We start from the raw sequence: 15,682 nt of genomic DNA on the forward strand, positions 1-15,682 counted from the left end.
ACCCTCCCCCCCCAGCTCTCCCCTCCCCCCTCAGACCCTCAGACTGTCAGAATCCACCTCCATCCTCAGACCCTCCCCCCCAGCTCTCCCCTCCCCCTCAGACCCTCAGACTGTCAGAATCCACCTCCACCCTCAGACCCTTCTCCCTCCCCCCCCAGCTCTCTCCTCAACCCTCAGACCCTCAGACTGTCAGAATCCACCTCCACCCTCAGACCCTCCCCCCCCAGCTCTCTCCTCCCCCCTCAGACCCTCAGACTGTCAGAATCCACCTCCACCCTCAGACCCTTCTTCCCCCCCAGCTTCTCCCCCAGCTCTCTCCTCCCCCCTCAGAGCCTCCGTCCTCACTGGGTCCTCCTGAGTTCCTCAGACCACGCCCCTTCCCTCTGACCCCCTCCCCTCTTGATGCCATTTTATTTCTCTCAATCAGACCCGTCTTTCTCCTTCAGATCCTCCTCCCTCGGACTCTTTTTATCCCTTGTCCATCCTCAGACTGGGAACCCCCCTCTCCCTCAGCCCTTCCAAGCCCCACTCCGGGCCACACACAGATGCCACCCCCCCCCCTCCACCTGCTGGGCCCAGAGCCACTGCTCCCTTCCCACCCTATGCCTCCTGGGGTCACCCCCTCGGTGAGCCCCGCCGCTGAGGCTCAGCTTCCCTTTTCTGCTCTGTGGGGTCGGCCTCTCTACCCCAGCCCTCTCCTGGGTCTGAGAGTCTCCGGAGACGAAGGCTGGTTGGGCAGCGCCCACAGCACCCAGACTTCCAATCCCCCCTCGTGCTGTCGCCCACACGGCACTGAGGGGCAGGGGTTGGCATCAGCCCGTTTGCGGGACAGGCTGAGCCTCAGGAGGGCTGTCCGAGGTCCCAGGGTGGCATCTGAACTCAGGTCTTGCCCAGAGATGCCCCCCCCCCCCGATGGCAGGGCTGAGGCGGGGAGCCGGGGAGAGAAAGAATAAGGAAGAGGTCAGGCCTCTGTCCACCGCGGCTCCTCACCCCCCGGGTTAAGTCCCTTCTTGGGGACCAGGGCCCCACACCCAATTTCGGGGTCCCAGAGAGACGCTTCTGGGGAGACAGATAGGCAGACAAGTACCAGGCGACACACAGAGATGGGGCAGGCGGCCAGGGGTGAGGGGGATGCTCTGAGAGGACCTGCGCGCCGTCTGGCAGACCCTGGGTGTAGCCCCCATTTCCTCGCCCCCCTAAACCCCAAAGCCTCCTCCTCGGTCTCCGGCAGCTCAGTGACCCGGACTCAACCCCGGCGGCCGCCCCGCCCCCAGGGAAATCCGGGAAAGCCCCGGCCGTCCGCCCCGCCCTGGGGTGGGGAGAAGGCGCAGGGGAGGGATCGGGAGAGCCCGCCCCCCCTCATCCGCCCCCCCGCCCCCCCATCCCGCCGGCCTGAGTCACGTCCCCCAACCCGCCCGGCCAGTTCCTCCTCCATGCCCCGCCCGGCCAGGAGGGGGCGTGACTCCCGCACCCCCGCGCGGACTTCGGTCCACCGAGTCTGTCTGCGTGTCTGCGCTCCGGCTCTCCCTCCGTCCCTCTCCTCCTCGGTCTCAGTCTCTGAGCCTCTGTTGCCAACGTCTGTTTCTCTGTGTTTTCGGGGTTCCCGGTGCCTGGCGGCAGGGCTGGGTGCAGGGACCCCGCGCGGGGAGACACAACCCATGTCCCTCTGAGCTCCCCCAGCGCCTCCACCCGCCCAGGCGCAGGGCAGACCCTGGGCGGGGCAGGCACATGGGGCGCAGGCACAGGGGAGGGGGGCAGGCACCGTGGGGGGGGGTACAGGCACAGGGGGGGCAGGCACAGAGGAAGCCGGGGGTGCAGGCACATGGGGGGCAGACACAGGGGAGGGGGGCAGGCACCGTGGGGGGGGGGGTAAAGGCACAGGGGGGTAGCGCAGAGAAAGCGGCGGGTACAGGCACAGGAGGGGCAGGCACCGCGGGGGAGGCAGGCACAGGAGGGGCAGGCACGGGGGTGCAGGCACAGGGGGGGCAGGCACAGAGGAAGCGGGGGTGCAGGCACATGGGGGGCAGGCACAGGGGAGGGGGGCAGGCACCGTGGGGGGGGGGGGTACAGGCAGGGGCAGAGTGCAGGCGTCGGCCCGCCCGGCCCGGGTGCGTCCTTTCGCTCTGACCGAGGAGGAAACGGCCGGGGGAGGGGAAGTGCGTGGTCAAGGTCACCGCGCGAGGAAGTGGGAGTCAGGACTCGAACCCGCACCCTAACGACCCCAGGGAGCCGTGGAATCGCTTCCCTTGGGGAGAGACCGAGCTCCAGAGGCAAAGAGATTGTAGATGCAAAGAGACAACAGAGACAGACAGTGAGGCAGAGACAGAGAGACAGACAGTGAGGCAGAGACAGACAGAGACAGACAGTGAGACAGAGACAGAGGCAGAGACAGAGGCAGAGACCCGGAGACCTCTCTCCGGGCGTCTCTCGGAAGGAGGCAAACACAGAGACCCGACACCCAGAGGCCCGCAGCCTGGACCCGAGCCGCCCCCTGACCCCGCCCCCTTCCCCCCCCAGCCCCGCCCGGCCGCCCCGGGCGCCGCGGGCGCCGCGGGGCCAGAGGGGCGGGCGCGGGCGAGGCTCGGGCCCGGAGCGGCCCGGGTCCAGGAAACCCCTGGGCGGGCGGTGGCCCGCGGGGGGGCGGGGGGCGTGGAGCGGCTGCCGGCACCGCCCCGGCCGACAAAAGTCCCTTCAGCTCCGCCGGCGGCAGGGGAAGTCCCGGCGCCCGGCGCAGCCTCCCGCAGCCGCCGAGCCGCGCCGCGCTCCGGCCGCCCTCGGCCGCCCCCCCGGCGGCCCCATGCCCCGATGCCCCGCGGGGGCCATGGACGAGGGGCCCGTGGACCTGCGCACCCGGCCCAAGGCCGCCGCGCTCCCGGGCGCCGCGCTGCCGCTCCGTAAGCGCCCGCTGCGGCCGCCCTCCCCGGCGCCCGCCGCCCCGCGCTGCGCCCCGGCCGCCCCGGAGCCCCTGCCCGGCGGCGCCAGCGGGCCCGCCGCCCCGGCGTCCCGCCCCGGCCTGGCCCGGCCCGAGGCCCTTTACTACCAGGGTGAGTGTCCCTCTCCGGTCAAGGTCGGGCTGGGGGCCACAGGGCACTGGGTCAGGGGAGGCAGGGCGCAGAGCTCAGGCACAGTGCAGGGGGCTCCTGGGAGCTGGGGGGACAGAGGGAGAAGCCAAGGTCCCAAAACAGATAGGGGGCTCCAGGAGCTTCGGGGGGGGGGAGACACAGGGAGAAGCCAAGGTCCCAAAACATAGGGGGCTCCTGGGAGCTGGGGGGGGACAGAGGGAGAAGCCAAGGTCCCAAAACATAGGGGGCTCCTGGGAGCTGGGGGAGGGGGTGGTGCAGGCCCCTGTCCCTGGGATACAGACATGGAAGCATCAGGAAGCGGTGCCTTGGGACAGAGCTATAGGGGGGCCCCAGGAAGCTGGGTGCAGGGGGCCTGAGGGACGGAGCCTGGGGTCTGAACGCGACAGATATGGGGACCCAGGGGACAGTGCCCAGCAGGACAGATTTGGGGGCTCAGGGAATCAAGAGCCTGAAATCTCGGGAACACAGAATTACAAACTCGAGACCCCGGCATCTACCGCAGGGTTTTGAAGAATCTGTGCTCCGGCCCAAGACGCTGAGGTTCTTGGCATCCAGATGTGTGGGGTCCAGGGAAGTCAGGAGAACGGAGACTGGGCTCTAAGGGGACGGATATTAGGGATCCCAGGAACCAGGACATTGGGGGACTGGGGGGAGGAAGGGGTTAGAACAGTCTGAGCTCTGAGCAACCCCGTGTCTGGGATCAGAGAGAAACAAGGAAACAGGTCCAGACCTCGGGGATCCTAACGAACCAGCAGGACAGGGGCCCGGGTGCTGGGCACCCAGTTATGTGCGGTCACCATGGCTCAGAGCTTCATGGGGGTCACAAGACCAGGTGGTATAGAGGGCTTGGGGCTGAGGATTCTAATAATAGGGGACAGGATGGGGAAGTCTGGGACTCAAGAATTTGGGGCCAGGACGAAGGATTTGAGGATCTTCAGGAGGCCCCAGGACAGGGACCAGGAAACTTGGGGCGTTCAGGACTCTCAGTGATGAGGCGATGACAGAGGAGGCCAGACACCATTCTCCCCATCCCGTCTCCATCCCTGACCTCAAGGAAGGGGCAGCCCCTGCCACAGCTGTGCTCGCCTCCCCATCCCCAAGAGACCCGCAAAGTGGCAAAGCCCATGGTTAGTGCCTCCCAACCTTTGGCCAGTTTCTGTACCCCATTGGGGTACAGCCTCTAGCTGTGCATCCGGAGGCCTGCTACTGCCTCCCCTTCCCATTCCCCGGGTGAGAGCCCGGGCCTCAGTTTCCCCCTCCCTGTGCTGGGTAGATACGGCTTTTCCTGTTGCCAAGGTCCCCTTCCAACAGTGTGAACTGAACAGGCTTCTGGTGTCACCTTCTCTCGCCTTCTGACGCACCCCTCTCCCCAAACGCTCTAGGCTCTCACCCCACACCCAGCACTTCATCCTGTCTGCGCCTCCCTGGGCCACACATTCACTCAGCAAACAGGCCCCGAGGATCCCCTGCTGGTGATGGGCTTCAGCCTGAGGGACTTTTTGCCTAGCAGGGGAGGAGAGTCAGAAACACGAACAGTGACGACGAGCCAGCGTGGCTCGGTGTCTGAGCACGGACCTGAACCAGGAGGTCATGGTTCGCTTCCCGGTTGCAATCCCCAGTGGGGGACGTGCCGGAGGCAGCCGATGGATGATTCTCTCTCATCGTTGATGTTCCTCTCTCTCCCTCCCCCACTCCTTTCCTCTCTGAAATCAATAAAAAATATATATATACATTTTTTTGAATGACAATGAGCCCTAGCCGGTTTGGCTCAGTGGATAGAGCTACAACCTGCGGACTAAAGGATCCCAGGTTCGATTCTGGTCAAGGGCACATGCCCGGGTTTCGGGCTTGATCCCTGGAAGGCAGCCAATCAGTGATTCTCTCTCATCATTGATGTTTCTATTTCTCTCTCTTCCTTCCTCTCTGAAATTAATAAATATATATATATTTTAAAAAGAAACCATGAGAGTGACCAGGACCGGGGGACAGGGACTGAGTGGGGGGAGTGTGGAGCCCAGAGGAGGGGCCTGGGAAAGGGGCAGGTGGCCTGCCGGAGCAAAGGCCTGGAGGTGGGGAGAGGGTTGAGGGTCTGTGGGCGTGGCCTCACCCCAGTCTTTTCTCTGCCCAGGACCTTTACTGCCTCTGTACCCCACCCCAACCATGGGCTCCCCCTTTCCTCTGCTGAGCCTGCCTCCGCCCCTGTACCCCATGATGTGCTCGATGGAACACCCCCTTTCAGCCGACATCGCCATGGCCACCCGCGCGGATGAGGACGGAGACACGTGAGTACCAGCCCCCCCGTTAACGGGGAGCGGGACGGGGGCAGCCGGCTCTCACCTTCACTCCCCGCAAACCCAGGGGCCTCAGCCTGGCCTTTCTAGTCCGCTATGCCATGGCGGTGTGACTCTGAGCAGGCCCATTCCCTCTCGGAACCTCAGTCTCCTCTTCTGAAAAATGGGCGTTCTGAGAGCACAGACCTCCTGGTACCAACTTTGGAGCAAGGGGCTTCAGATTTGTCCTCACATTCCAAGAAGGAGAAAGACATTTCAGTGGCTGACTTATTACATGAATTATACACGCTAAGCTCCTAGCGCTGAGCATGGTAGATGATGAGTGTGCTCTGTAGGTATCAGTTAATATTATTATTGTTATTTTGTATTAAACTCAGCACACACACATATAAACCAGAAATAAAAACTGCACCAAACAAAACCATGCCCTCACTACGTGGGACCTCCTTTAGTGCTTTCTATTCTAGTGCATTTCTCATTGTTTCGTGGTCATTACCCACTAAATTGATTTCACCATCCCTTAAACCGATTTCACAAATCCCATGGTTTTGTCACCTGCAGCTGGAGGAATATTTTCTTTTTAAAAACATATATATTTTACCGGTTTTTTACAGAGAGGAAGGGAGAGGGAGAGAGAGTGAGAAACATTGATGAGAGAGAAACATCGATCAGCTGCCTCCCTCACACCCCTCACTGGGGATGTGCCCGCAACCAAGGCACGCGCCCCTGGCCGGAATCGAACCCGGGACTCTTCAGTCCACAGGCCGACGCTCTACCCACTGAGCCACACCGGTTAGGGCTGAAGAACATATTCTTGAAGCTGCTGAGAAGTTTAGCCCTCTGCCAGCCACTTGGCATACTTGACCATCAGGCTTATAATTCTCTCGACTTCCGTTTGACTATCTCAGCTAGCCACTTTCTCAGCCCTCTCTGTCTCAGTTTCCCCCTGCGAAAACAGGAACCGTGAGTGTGCAGGGGTCTCTGCGAGGCGAGTATGAGGTGGTTTCTGTATGGCCTTCTCTGGGAATAGGTTTGGGGACTGCAAACCACGGGTAGGCACGATTGATAAGCCTATTTCTGCAGGGAAGGGGTGGGGGGGCCTCCACTCCTGGCCGGCCCACTGCTGGATGTGAGGTGACTTCACATCCCTGAGCCTCATGGTTTCTATCGGGAAATCCACAGCTCGTAAGAGCAGCTGTCAGAGCGAGGATTCCGTGCCACGGCAAACACACACTGTGCACGGACCAGGGCCCAGCGCACACAGTAGGTGCTCCATGCCTGTGGGTGGGTGCTGTTGGAACAGGCCGTGTGGGCCACGCGTGCATCCAGGCCGGAGAAAGTGTCAGATCTATATAATGGACTCCATAAAGCTCGTTTCCTCCTCTGGGGTCATCTGTGGAACAGATTTCTTGTGTTATCTGCCCCCAGGGGCGAGTTGTTTGCAGCCTGTGCAAGCAGGGTGCAGGAGGAGACCTGGCCCGCCCGCCCTCCCCCGCTCTCTCGCTCTCCCGCCTCTCCCCCCTCTCCCCCAAAGCAAACACTTCTGCCTCAGCTGCTGGTCCGGGGAAATCCCTTCCCGCAGAACCTGACCGCAGCCCAGCTGCTCTGCCTCCCCCACGTCAGCAGCCGTCACTCACTCGCAGCCTCCCCCTCCCGGCGCTCCCTCTAACCTTAACCCCTTCCGCTGGGGCCAGGCTTTACCGGAATGGGCAGCTGGCACAGCCCGGGGGCGGGGGAGGAGGACACGCGAAGGAAGGCCGGGTCCCCGAAATTGCAAAGCTTGGCTGGGAGGCTAGACTTCTAGGCACTCGGGGTGCAGGGATCTCAGGGCTTCTGGGCCCCCAAGAGGTCAGGCACTGGCAGGCAAAGTCTGGGTCTGGGGGGTTAGGGGGTGGGGAGTGGGAGAGGACCACTGAGTCCCAGGGAGCAGAGCTGGGGGGCACAGCATCCCTGGGTCTCTGATGCGGAGAGGAACAGGGTGCAGGGCAGCTGGGGCATCTAGAGCTGAGAGGGGTTGCAGAGTCCGCATCAGCGAAGAGGCAGGGTCCCAGGAGACTCTGAGGTGGATGCTGGGGTGAGGGGGGACCAGAACCCATCTGGGGTCTGAGGCGCACCAGAGGGGCCTCCAGGCTGGAGGCTTGGGGTCTTTCCTTCCAGAAAAGCCAGGTCTTTTTGGGTCGGGCTACCCCCTCCTGTACCCCCACTCGCGGGTGGAAGCCGGGGTGCCGGGAGGGGGCGGGCGGCCCGGTAGATCCCCGCGGCTCAGGCTTCCCTCCCCCGGGAGCAGGAAGCGGAGCCCCGCCCCGCAGACCTGTTACTGGAAGTCCGAGGGCAGGGCCGCCCCTCCCGTCCCCACTTCCTCCAGCCCCGCCCCACCCCCTGCGGCCCGCGCTTATGGGAACTCAGGCCTGGACGGTTTCTCTGAAATCATTGCTCCCTCTGCCCTCACGTAACCCCGCCCGCGCGGAGGGGGCGGAGGGGGGGGGGGGGGGAAAGGGGGTGCGTACCGAAAGAAGCGGGGAAAGAAGGGAGGGAGGGACCCCTTCCCAGGAGGCCCAGGTCCTGCCCTTCTCCCCAACATTTTTTTTTTTGGGGGGGGGGGTGCTTTCAAGGATCAGGGTCCAGGTTCCGCGTTTCTCCTGCATCCTCTCCTCCTGGGAGGGGGGTTACTCTTCACCAAAGAGAAGACCGAGGCCCCGGAGGGCCACGTGACTTCGCCTTAGCACGCACAGCTTGGGGGGGGGGGGCGGCACAACCCAATGTGCAACCCGGGCCTCCTTAGCCCCCCAGAGCCCTCTGGGCTGCAGGGTGTCCCTATCCCCAGCCAAGCACCTCGGGAGCTGGTTTCCAAGGTGGGTCCAGCCGAGACCGGTTTGGCTCAGTGGATAGAGCGTCGGCCTGCAGACGGAAAGGTCCCGGGTTCGATTCCGGTCAAGGGCATGTGCCTTGGTTGCGGGCACATCTCCAGTGGGAAGTGTGCAGGAGGCAGCTGCTCGATGTTTCTTCCTCATCGATGTTTCTAACTCTCTCTCTCCCTTACTCTCTGTGAACAATCAATAAAATATACTTAAAAAATAAAAAAAGGTGGGTCCAGGATGCACATTCCCCAGTTGGGAGGCCTTGGCCCGGAAGCAGGCAGTGGTGGGTGAGAAGACCGTTGATCCAGTCAATGGACTTGGAAAGTGATGTGAGCTGCATACTTGCAGTCACCTTGGGCCCTGGGGCTACGGTCCCGGACGCTGCGCGGACAGGCGATGGCCGGTGCGCAGCCACCCAGACTGCCCTCCGCTGGAATTGGCTGCTGCCCTTGGGGGCCCTGGGAAGCTGGCAAACGCTTATGGGCTGGGACCGGGAGAAGTGCAGCTGCTGTGCGTCCCACGGGGGTGCTGCGGCCGGCCGGAGTGGCCCTCCCAGCTGAGGCGGGTCTGCTGGACCTCGTAGGCCCCCGGGTGGTGGCTGCCCCCCTCGCGCCCGGGCACACCATGCTCTGCGGCAGAGGGCAATTCCTCGAGAATGTGGAGAGCTGACGGCCTTCCCAGAAGCTGGGGGCATGAGACCTTCCGTTGCACAAAACAGCCCAGACTCCAGAACAGTGACCCCATCCCACTTCCCTCTGGGGCAGAACTTTCTCCACACACATGCTCTTCCGGCTGACTGTGTGATGCGGAGTCCCAACTGATGGAACTTCAGTGGCATCTGGTTCTTCCCCACTCTTTTCACACCTGAGAAAACCGTGGCCCCCAAAGGGGCGGGGACTTGGCCACCGGCTTCGAGGGTGGGTGGGTGGACTCGTTCATTCACGTGCACGGAGCACCTGCTCAGCACTGGGCACTGTCCTCGGCCCTGGGCGGTGGCCCAAGCAGACCAAACAGCCTGTCCTGGTGGCGTTAACCTCCTAGGAGGGGTGGGGGGAGGAGTGGGATTCGGACAAGAAACAAGGAAACAGTCCAATGTCAAGTGGAGGGAAATGAAGCAGGGGGAGGAGGGGAGGAGGATGGAGCTGATGCCATCCCACTTTGGCGGAGGCCCTGCACGTAGGTGGCAGGAGCGCATTCCAGGCGGAGGGAACGGCCAGAGCAAAGGCCCGGCAGGCAAGCATGCGTGTTCTGTTTGAGCAGCAGCGAGGAGGCCAGTGGTCAGAGCAGGCGGAGGAGGGCAGAGAGAGGAGGCCAAAGGGGGTGAAGAGCGGGAGACAGGATCACTCAAGGCCTGTGGGCCTGTGAGGACGTGGCCTTTACTCGGACGGTTCTGAGCAGAAGGGGAGGGGAGACATGCCTTGACTTGGGGCCTAACAGGGTCCCTCTGGCGGCTCCGTGGGGGACAGACAGGGGGGCCCTGGGGGAAGCAGTGGAGCCTGTGAGGAGGAGACAGTCCAGGCTGATGGGGGCTGAGTCAGCGTGGAGAGAGTGGGGTTGGGAGAAGTGACTGGGTTCTGGAGGGATTCCCGAAGTATCAGCGGGAGAAGCGCTGCTGAGAGTGTGGGGGTGAGAGGTGGCCGGTCCCTCATGTCTGTGACCCTCGCCCCCAGGCCACTCCACATCGCCGTGGTGCAGGGCAACCTGCCAGCTGTGCATCGCCTCGTCTGCCTCTTCCAGCACGGGGGCCGGGAGCTGGACATCTACAACCACCTCAGGCAGGTGAGGCTGGGCCTGCGGCCTGGGCTCCGGGTCTGAGGGAGGAGGGCTGGGGCCTGGACCCCTGGGTGTGAGGGAGGAGGTGCTGGGGGCCTGGACTCCTGGGTCTGAGAGAGGAGGGCTGGGGGGTCTGGACTCCTGGTCTGAGGGAGGAGGGGCTGGGGGGTCTGGACTCCTGGTCTGAGGGAGGAGGGGCTGGGGACCTGGACTCCTGGGTGTGAGGGAGAAGGGCTGGGAGCCTGGATTCCTGGGTCTGAGGAAGGAGGGGGTTGGGGGTCTGGACCCCTGGGTCTGAGGGAGGAGGGCTGGGGGCCTGGACTCCTGGTCTGAGGAAGGAGGGGGTTGGGGGTCTGGACCCCTGGGTCTGAGGGAGGAGGGCTGGGGGCCTGGACTCCTGGTCTGAGGGAGGAGGGGCTGGGGGGCTGGACTCCTGGGTGTGAGGGAGGAGGGGCTGGGGACCTGGACTCCTGGGTGTGAGGGAGGAGGGGCTGGGTGTTCAGACTTCTGGGTCCTAGGGGAGGGAGTCCTCTTGAATCTGAGGGAGGAGGAGGAGTTCCAGATTTCTGGCTCCTGAGGAAGACTGCAACCTGGGGATCAGGACTGGGAAATTCTGAGGGAGGCAGGACTAGGACCAGGCGGGTCCCTCACAGTCTCTGTTGTCCAGACACCGCTGCACCTGGCTGTGATCACCACTCTGCCATCGGTGGTCCGGCTACTGGTGATGGCCGGAGCCAGCCCCATGGCCCTGGACCGCCACGGCCAGACAGCAGCCCACCTGGCGTGTGAGCACCGCAGCCCCACTTGCCTGCGGGCCCTGCTGGACAGCGCGGCCCCGGGCACGATGGACCTGGAGGCCCGCAATTACGACGGTGAGGACGGACGGACGGGCTCGGGCGCAGGGTGGGGCCATCAGGCAGGGCCTGGCGTCCTTCTGCGGCTGCAGAGTCCCAAGCCCGAGCCTGACTGGACCTCCCTGTGCTTTAGGGCTCACTGCCCTGCACGTGGCCGTCAACACCGAGTGCCAGGATGCGGTGCTGCTCTTGCTGGAGCGTGGTGCAGACATCGACGCGGTGGTGAGCGAGGGAGCGGAGCCCGAAGAGGGCGGGGCTGGCGTGGGGGGCGCCTGCGTGGGTGGCCGGGGCTCCAGGTCTCCGTCCCGCCTGGGCGGTGGGGGTGCGGACAGGACCGCCAGCTGTGGGGTCAGAGCTCGGAAAGACTCAAGGCCCTTCCCTCCCCGCCGCAGGACATTAAGAGCGGCCGCTCCCCGCTCATCCACGCCGTGGAGAACAACAACCTGAGCATGGTGCAGCTGCTGCTGCAGGTGGGTGGGCCCTGCCCGAGGCCTCCCCGCCCTTCTCCCGGCACCCACCCGCATCGCCCGCCTCCATCCGGCTCTGAGCCTTCCTCCTAGGCCTCGTTCTGGCAGCCCTTAGACTTTACCCCCCAGGAAGCGAACTCTTCCTGGGCCCTCCGCCACTCCTCCGCCGCCCCTGACGGCCCAGGCCCTGCCCGCGCCGACCTTCCTCAACCCCAGCCCCTTCCCCTCTCTGACTCCGCCCCTACGTCGGCTGGACCGGAGTCTGGCTCGGTTTCATTCAGCGCCGCCCGCCTAGTCCCGCGCCGGGACTCTAGCTCCCATCCTTCTCTCCATCACCAGGGCCCGGGAGTGGTCCAGCCCCGGTCACTGGCCCCGCCCCTCCATCTGGCCCCGCCCCCATCCCTTGGGTCGGGCCCGCGAGTGGTCCAGCCATGGGCACTGGCCCCGCCCCTCGCCTTGGCCCCGCCCCTCCAGGGCTCCGCCCCCATCACCCCGGGTCAGGCCGCTGGGTGGTCCAGCCCCTCGCCATGGCCCCGCCCCTCCAGGGCCCCGCCCCCTCGCCCTGGGCCGGGGTCGCGGGTGGTCCTGTCCTGACCCGCCCTCCGCCCGCAGCACGGCGCCAACGTGAACGCGCAGATGTACTCGGGCAGCTCGGCGCTGCACTCGGCGTCGGGCCGCGGGCTCCTCCCGCTGGTGCGCACGCTGGTCCGCAGCGGCGCGGACAGCAGCCTCAAGAACTGCCACAACGACACGCCGCTCATGGTGGCGCGCAGCCGCCGGGTGAGTGCGGGGCGGGGGGAGGCTGCTCCCGCGTGTGGGTCCGTGGAGCAGACCCAGGGTGTGCGTGTGCGTGTGCGCCTGTGCCCGTGCGTGGAGGGAGAGGAGGGAGTGGGGGTGTGAGGTCTAGACAGGAGGAGAGACTGAGGCACAAAGAAAGGCCACGTGCCCACCTTCGGCGTCACTGACAGCCCTGGAGCAAGCGGAGGGGATGGGAGGGGGTGGGCTGGTGGTGACCCCCATCTCCCTACAGGTCATCGACATCCTGAGGGGGAAGGCCTCTCGACCTGCTCCGGAGTCACAGCCAGAGCCCTCCTCTGACCGGAGTGCCACCACCTCCCCGGAGAGCAGCAGCCGCCTCAGCTCCAACGGTGAGAAGCCAGCCTGCAGCCTCTGCCCCCAGCGCCCTCCTTCCTGCCCCTTAGAATCCGGGAGTCGGACCCCGGCCCCCTTCTCTCTGGATCTGGTCTCTCACTGCCCTCCCTTACCCTTCTTCTCTCTTCTTTCCACAGGTCTTCTCTCGGCATCACCATCCTCCTCGCCTTCCCAGTCCCCCCCCAAGGATTCCCTTGGATTTCCCCTGGCTCCCCCCAGTTTCTTCCTCTCTCCCTCACCTCCACCTGCCTTCCTGCCCTTTGTCGGGGTCCTCCAGGCCCCCGGCCGGCCGGTGCCCCCCGCCCCAGCTCCAGGAGGCAGCTGAGAGGGATGGGGGGGCAGATCTTGGACTCATGAGGAGGGACCTCCCTGCCCTGTGGAGTCAACCCTCCTGGAAACTGTGAAGATCTCACTCTGCCCCCCCCCCCCATCTTCGAACCATTTGCACAGAGGCACATGCATTTGCCCCTTCTTTTGAGCACAGATACCCGCCCCCCAACCTCATCTCCCGTCTCCCGCCCAGGACTCTCTCCCCTGTTCCTCTCAGGCACCCAGAATTCTACTCGATGATGCACTTCCGTCTCCTCTCTCAGAGCTGGCGGAACCAGGGGACACCTGCCCCCCCCCCACCCTCTGCCCATGAGGAGGGAGAGACGGACTGCCGGAGGGCACTTATAACCGTGTAAATTATTAGGCGTTTTTGGTTGGATTTCTTTTGTAATAAACTATTTTTGTAACATAGCCCTGGCATGGCTGGCTCGCTTTCCTGAGGAGGTCTGCAGCCGTGTGTGTGTGTGTGTGTTTGTGTGCGTACCCCCGTACACCATACCCCGTGCCCCACATGCCGTGCCCCGCTGACTCCACGCATGGCCTGTGAGTCCCAGAACGGCGATGGCGTGTGAGTGACTCTAGGATGGCCGGTGTGCTCGAATGTTCCATCATGGTGACACGGTGCCGTTGTTTCTGGGGCTGACCTAATGTGTGACATCTCTCCAGGAGGCCCTGTTACATCCCACAGCGACCCCGGGTGTGTGTGTGTATGTGTGTGTGTGTGTGTGTGTGTGTGTATGTGTGCATTTCCGAGGAGTGCCACAGATGACTGCTGTGTGACACTGCGGTTGACTCTGGCATTTGTGAGACCTGCGGTCATCGTAGGATTGTTCCCATGTGCCTGCCTCTCTTGATGTGTCACGTTTTACTCAGCAGCTCTAGGGCCCCTGAATACAATGTCTGTGTCTGGACTCTGTGGACACATCTCTTGTGAATCAAGCATCCGTTGCCTGTTACCGCTCCAGCAAAGCACCACAAATTAAGTGGCTTAAAACACTGGTGGGCCGAAACCGGTTTGGCTCAGTGGATAGAGCGTCAGCCTGCGGACTGAAGGGTCCCAGGTTCGATTCTGGTGAAAGGCATGTACCTTGGTTGCGGGCACATCCCCAGTAGAGGGTGTGCAGGAGGCAGCTGATGGGTGATTCTCTCTCACCGATGTTTCTAACTCTCTTTCCCTTTCTCTTCATCTCTGTAAAAATTTAATAAAATATATTTAAAAAAAAAAATACTGGTGGGCAAACTCATTAGTCAACAGAGCCAAATATCAACAGTACAACGATTGAAATTTCTTTTGAGAGCCGAAAACCGACTTCTGCGCATGGGCCACGAAGTTTCAATCGCACTGAACGTGGGCGCCCGCATGTGGTATTTTGTGGAAGAGCCACACTCAAGGGCCAAAGAGCTGCATGTGGCTCTCGAGACACAGTTTGCCAACCAATGGCTTAAAACAACACATCTAAGTGTATTATTGTCTTGTACTTCCAGAGGACAGAAGTGTAACATCAGCCCAGCAGGTGTGGCTCAGTGGTTCAGTGTCAACCCAGGAACCAAGAGGTTGCTAGTTCCATTCCTGGTCAGGGCACATGCTCAGGTTTTGGGCTTGATTCCCAGTAGGGGGCGTGCAGGAGGCAGCCCATTGATGATGTTTCTCATTAATGTTTCTCTCTTTCTCTCTCCCTCTCTCTAAAAATCAATAAGAGCATTTTTTTTAAGTGTATACCGAAACCGCTTTGTCTCAGTGGATAGAGCATCTGCCTGAAGACTGAAAGGTCTCAGGTTCGATTCCGGTCAAGAGCATGTACCTTGGTTGCAGGCACATCCCCAGTAGGGGGTGTGCAGGAGGCAGCTGGTCGATGTTTCTCTCTCATCAACTTTTCTAACTCTCTATCCCTCTCCCTTCCCCTCTGTAAAAAATCAATAAAATATATATATTTTTTAATAAAAAGTGTAAAATCAGTTTCACTGGCCAAGGTGTCCACAGGACTGGCCCCTTCGGGCAGCTGTAGGGGAGAACCTGTTACCTTGCATTCTCCAGCTCCTAGAGGTTGGCCTGCATTCCTTGGCTCATGGCCCCTTCCTTGTGTCTACAACCTTCTGCTTCCATCTGCACATCTCCTACTCTCATCTCCTGCCTTCCTCCTGGAGGATCCTGGGATTGCATTGGGCCAGGATAATCTCATCTCCAGATCCTTCACCTCCCCCAGTCTGTAAAGTGCTTTGCCAGGTAAAGTGACATCAGAGCTTCTAGGGATTAGGACAAGAGCATTAGGAGCCTTGATTCAGCTCACGCCAGGCTCGTCAGAGAATCGACGCTTCTAGGAGATGGGTGTAGGGATAAGAAATTTGCTGCAGGAATTGACTGATCTGCAGGAAGGGGAGGTGGGTGTGCAGTGGGGACGCAGGGACAAGCTGGGACCCCTGAGGAAGGACTGGAGCTCTAACTGCCCCCACTGCCCCTGACCTGGAAGAATGGGTTGTCCTTTGAGAGACACTGATGACCTTGGTCCCACTGTATTGGGCTTCATGAGTGATCATGTGTTTCTGAGTAACGGTAAGTGCTGTTTTTCTTTTTTTTCTTTTTTTTTTTAAATATATTTTATTGACTTTTTACAGAGAAGAAGGGAGAGAGAGAGAAACATCGATGGGAGAAAAACGTCAATCAGCTGCCTCCTGCACACCTCCTACTGGGGATGTGCCTGCAACCAAGGTGCATGCCCTTGACCGGAATCGAACCCGGGACCCTTGAGTCCACAGGCTGACGCTCTATCCACTGAGCCAAACTGGTTAGGGCTGTTTTTCTTTTTTTCTTTTCTTTTTTTTTAATATTGTTTCTTACTGATTTCAGAGAGGGAGAGAGACACAGGAACATCAAGA

General features: G+C 62.0%; 1 protein-coding gene across 1 annotated transcript; it reads left to right on the plus strand.

The window, feature by feature from the left end:
- Window positions 1–2,639: 2,639 nt before the first annotated feature.
- Window positions 2,640–13,219, plus strand: BCL3 (BCL3 transcription coactivator). The gene is made up of 9 exons (XM_036428724.2): window positions 2,640–3,044; window positions 5,212–5,365; window positions 9,903–10,011; window positions 10,673–10,877; window positions 10,993–11,081; window positions 11,252–11,329; window positions 11,939–12,106; window positions 12,357–12,474; window positions 12,616–13,219. Exons 1-9 carry the CDS (start codon window positions 2,798–2,800, stop codon window positions 12,801–12,803), a joined length of 1,356 nt encoding a protein of 451 aa, XP_036284617.1. The 5' UTR covers window positions 2,640–2,797; the 3' UTR covers window positions 12,804–13,219.
- Window positions 13,220–15,682: the final 2,463 nt, after the last annotated feature.

Source organism: Pipistrellus kuhlii, unplaced genomic scaffold, assembly GCF_014108245.1.
Source record: "Pipistrellus kuhlii isolate mPipKuh1 unplaced genomic scaffold, mPipKuh1.p scaffold_m20_p_90, whole genome shotgun sequence".
Classification (NCBI taxonomy): Eukaryota; Metazoa; Chordata; class Mammalia; order Chiroptera; family Vespertilionidae; genus Pipistrellus; species Pipistrellus kuhlii.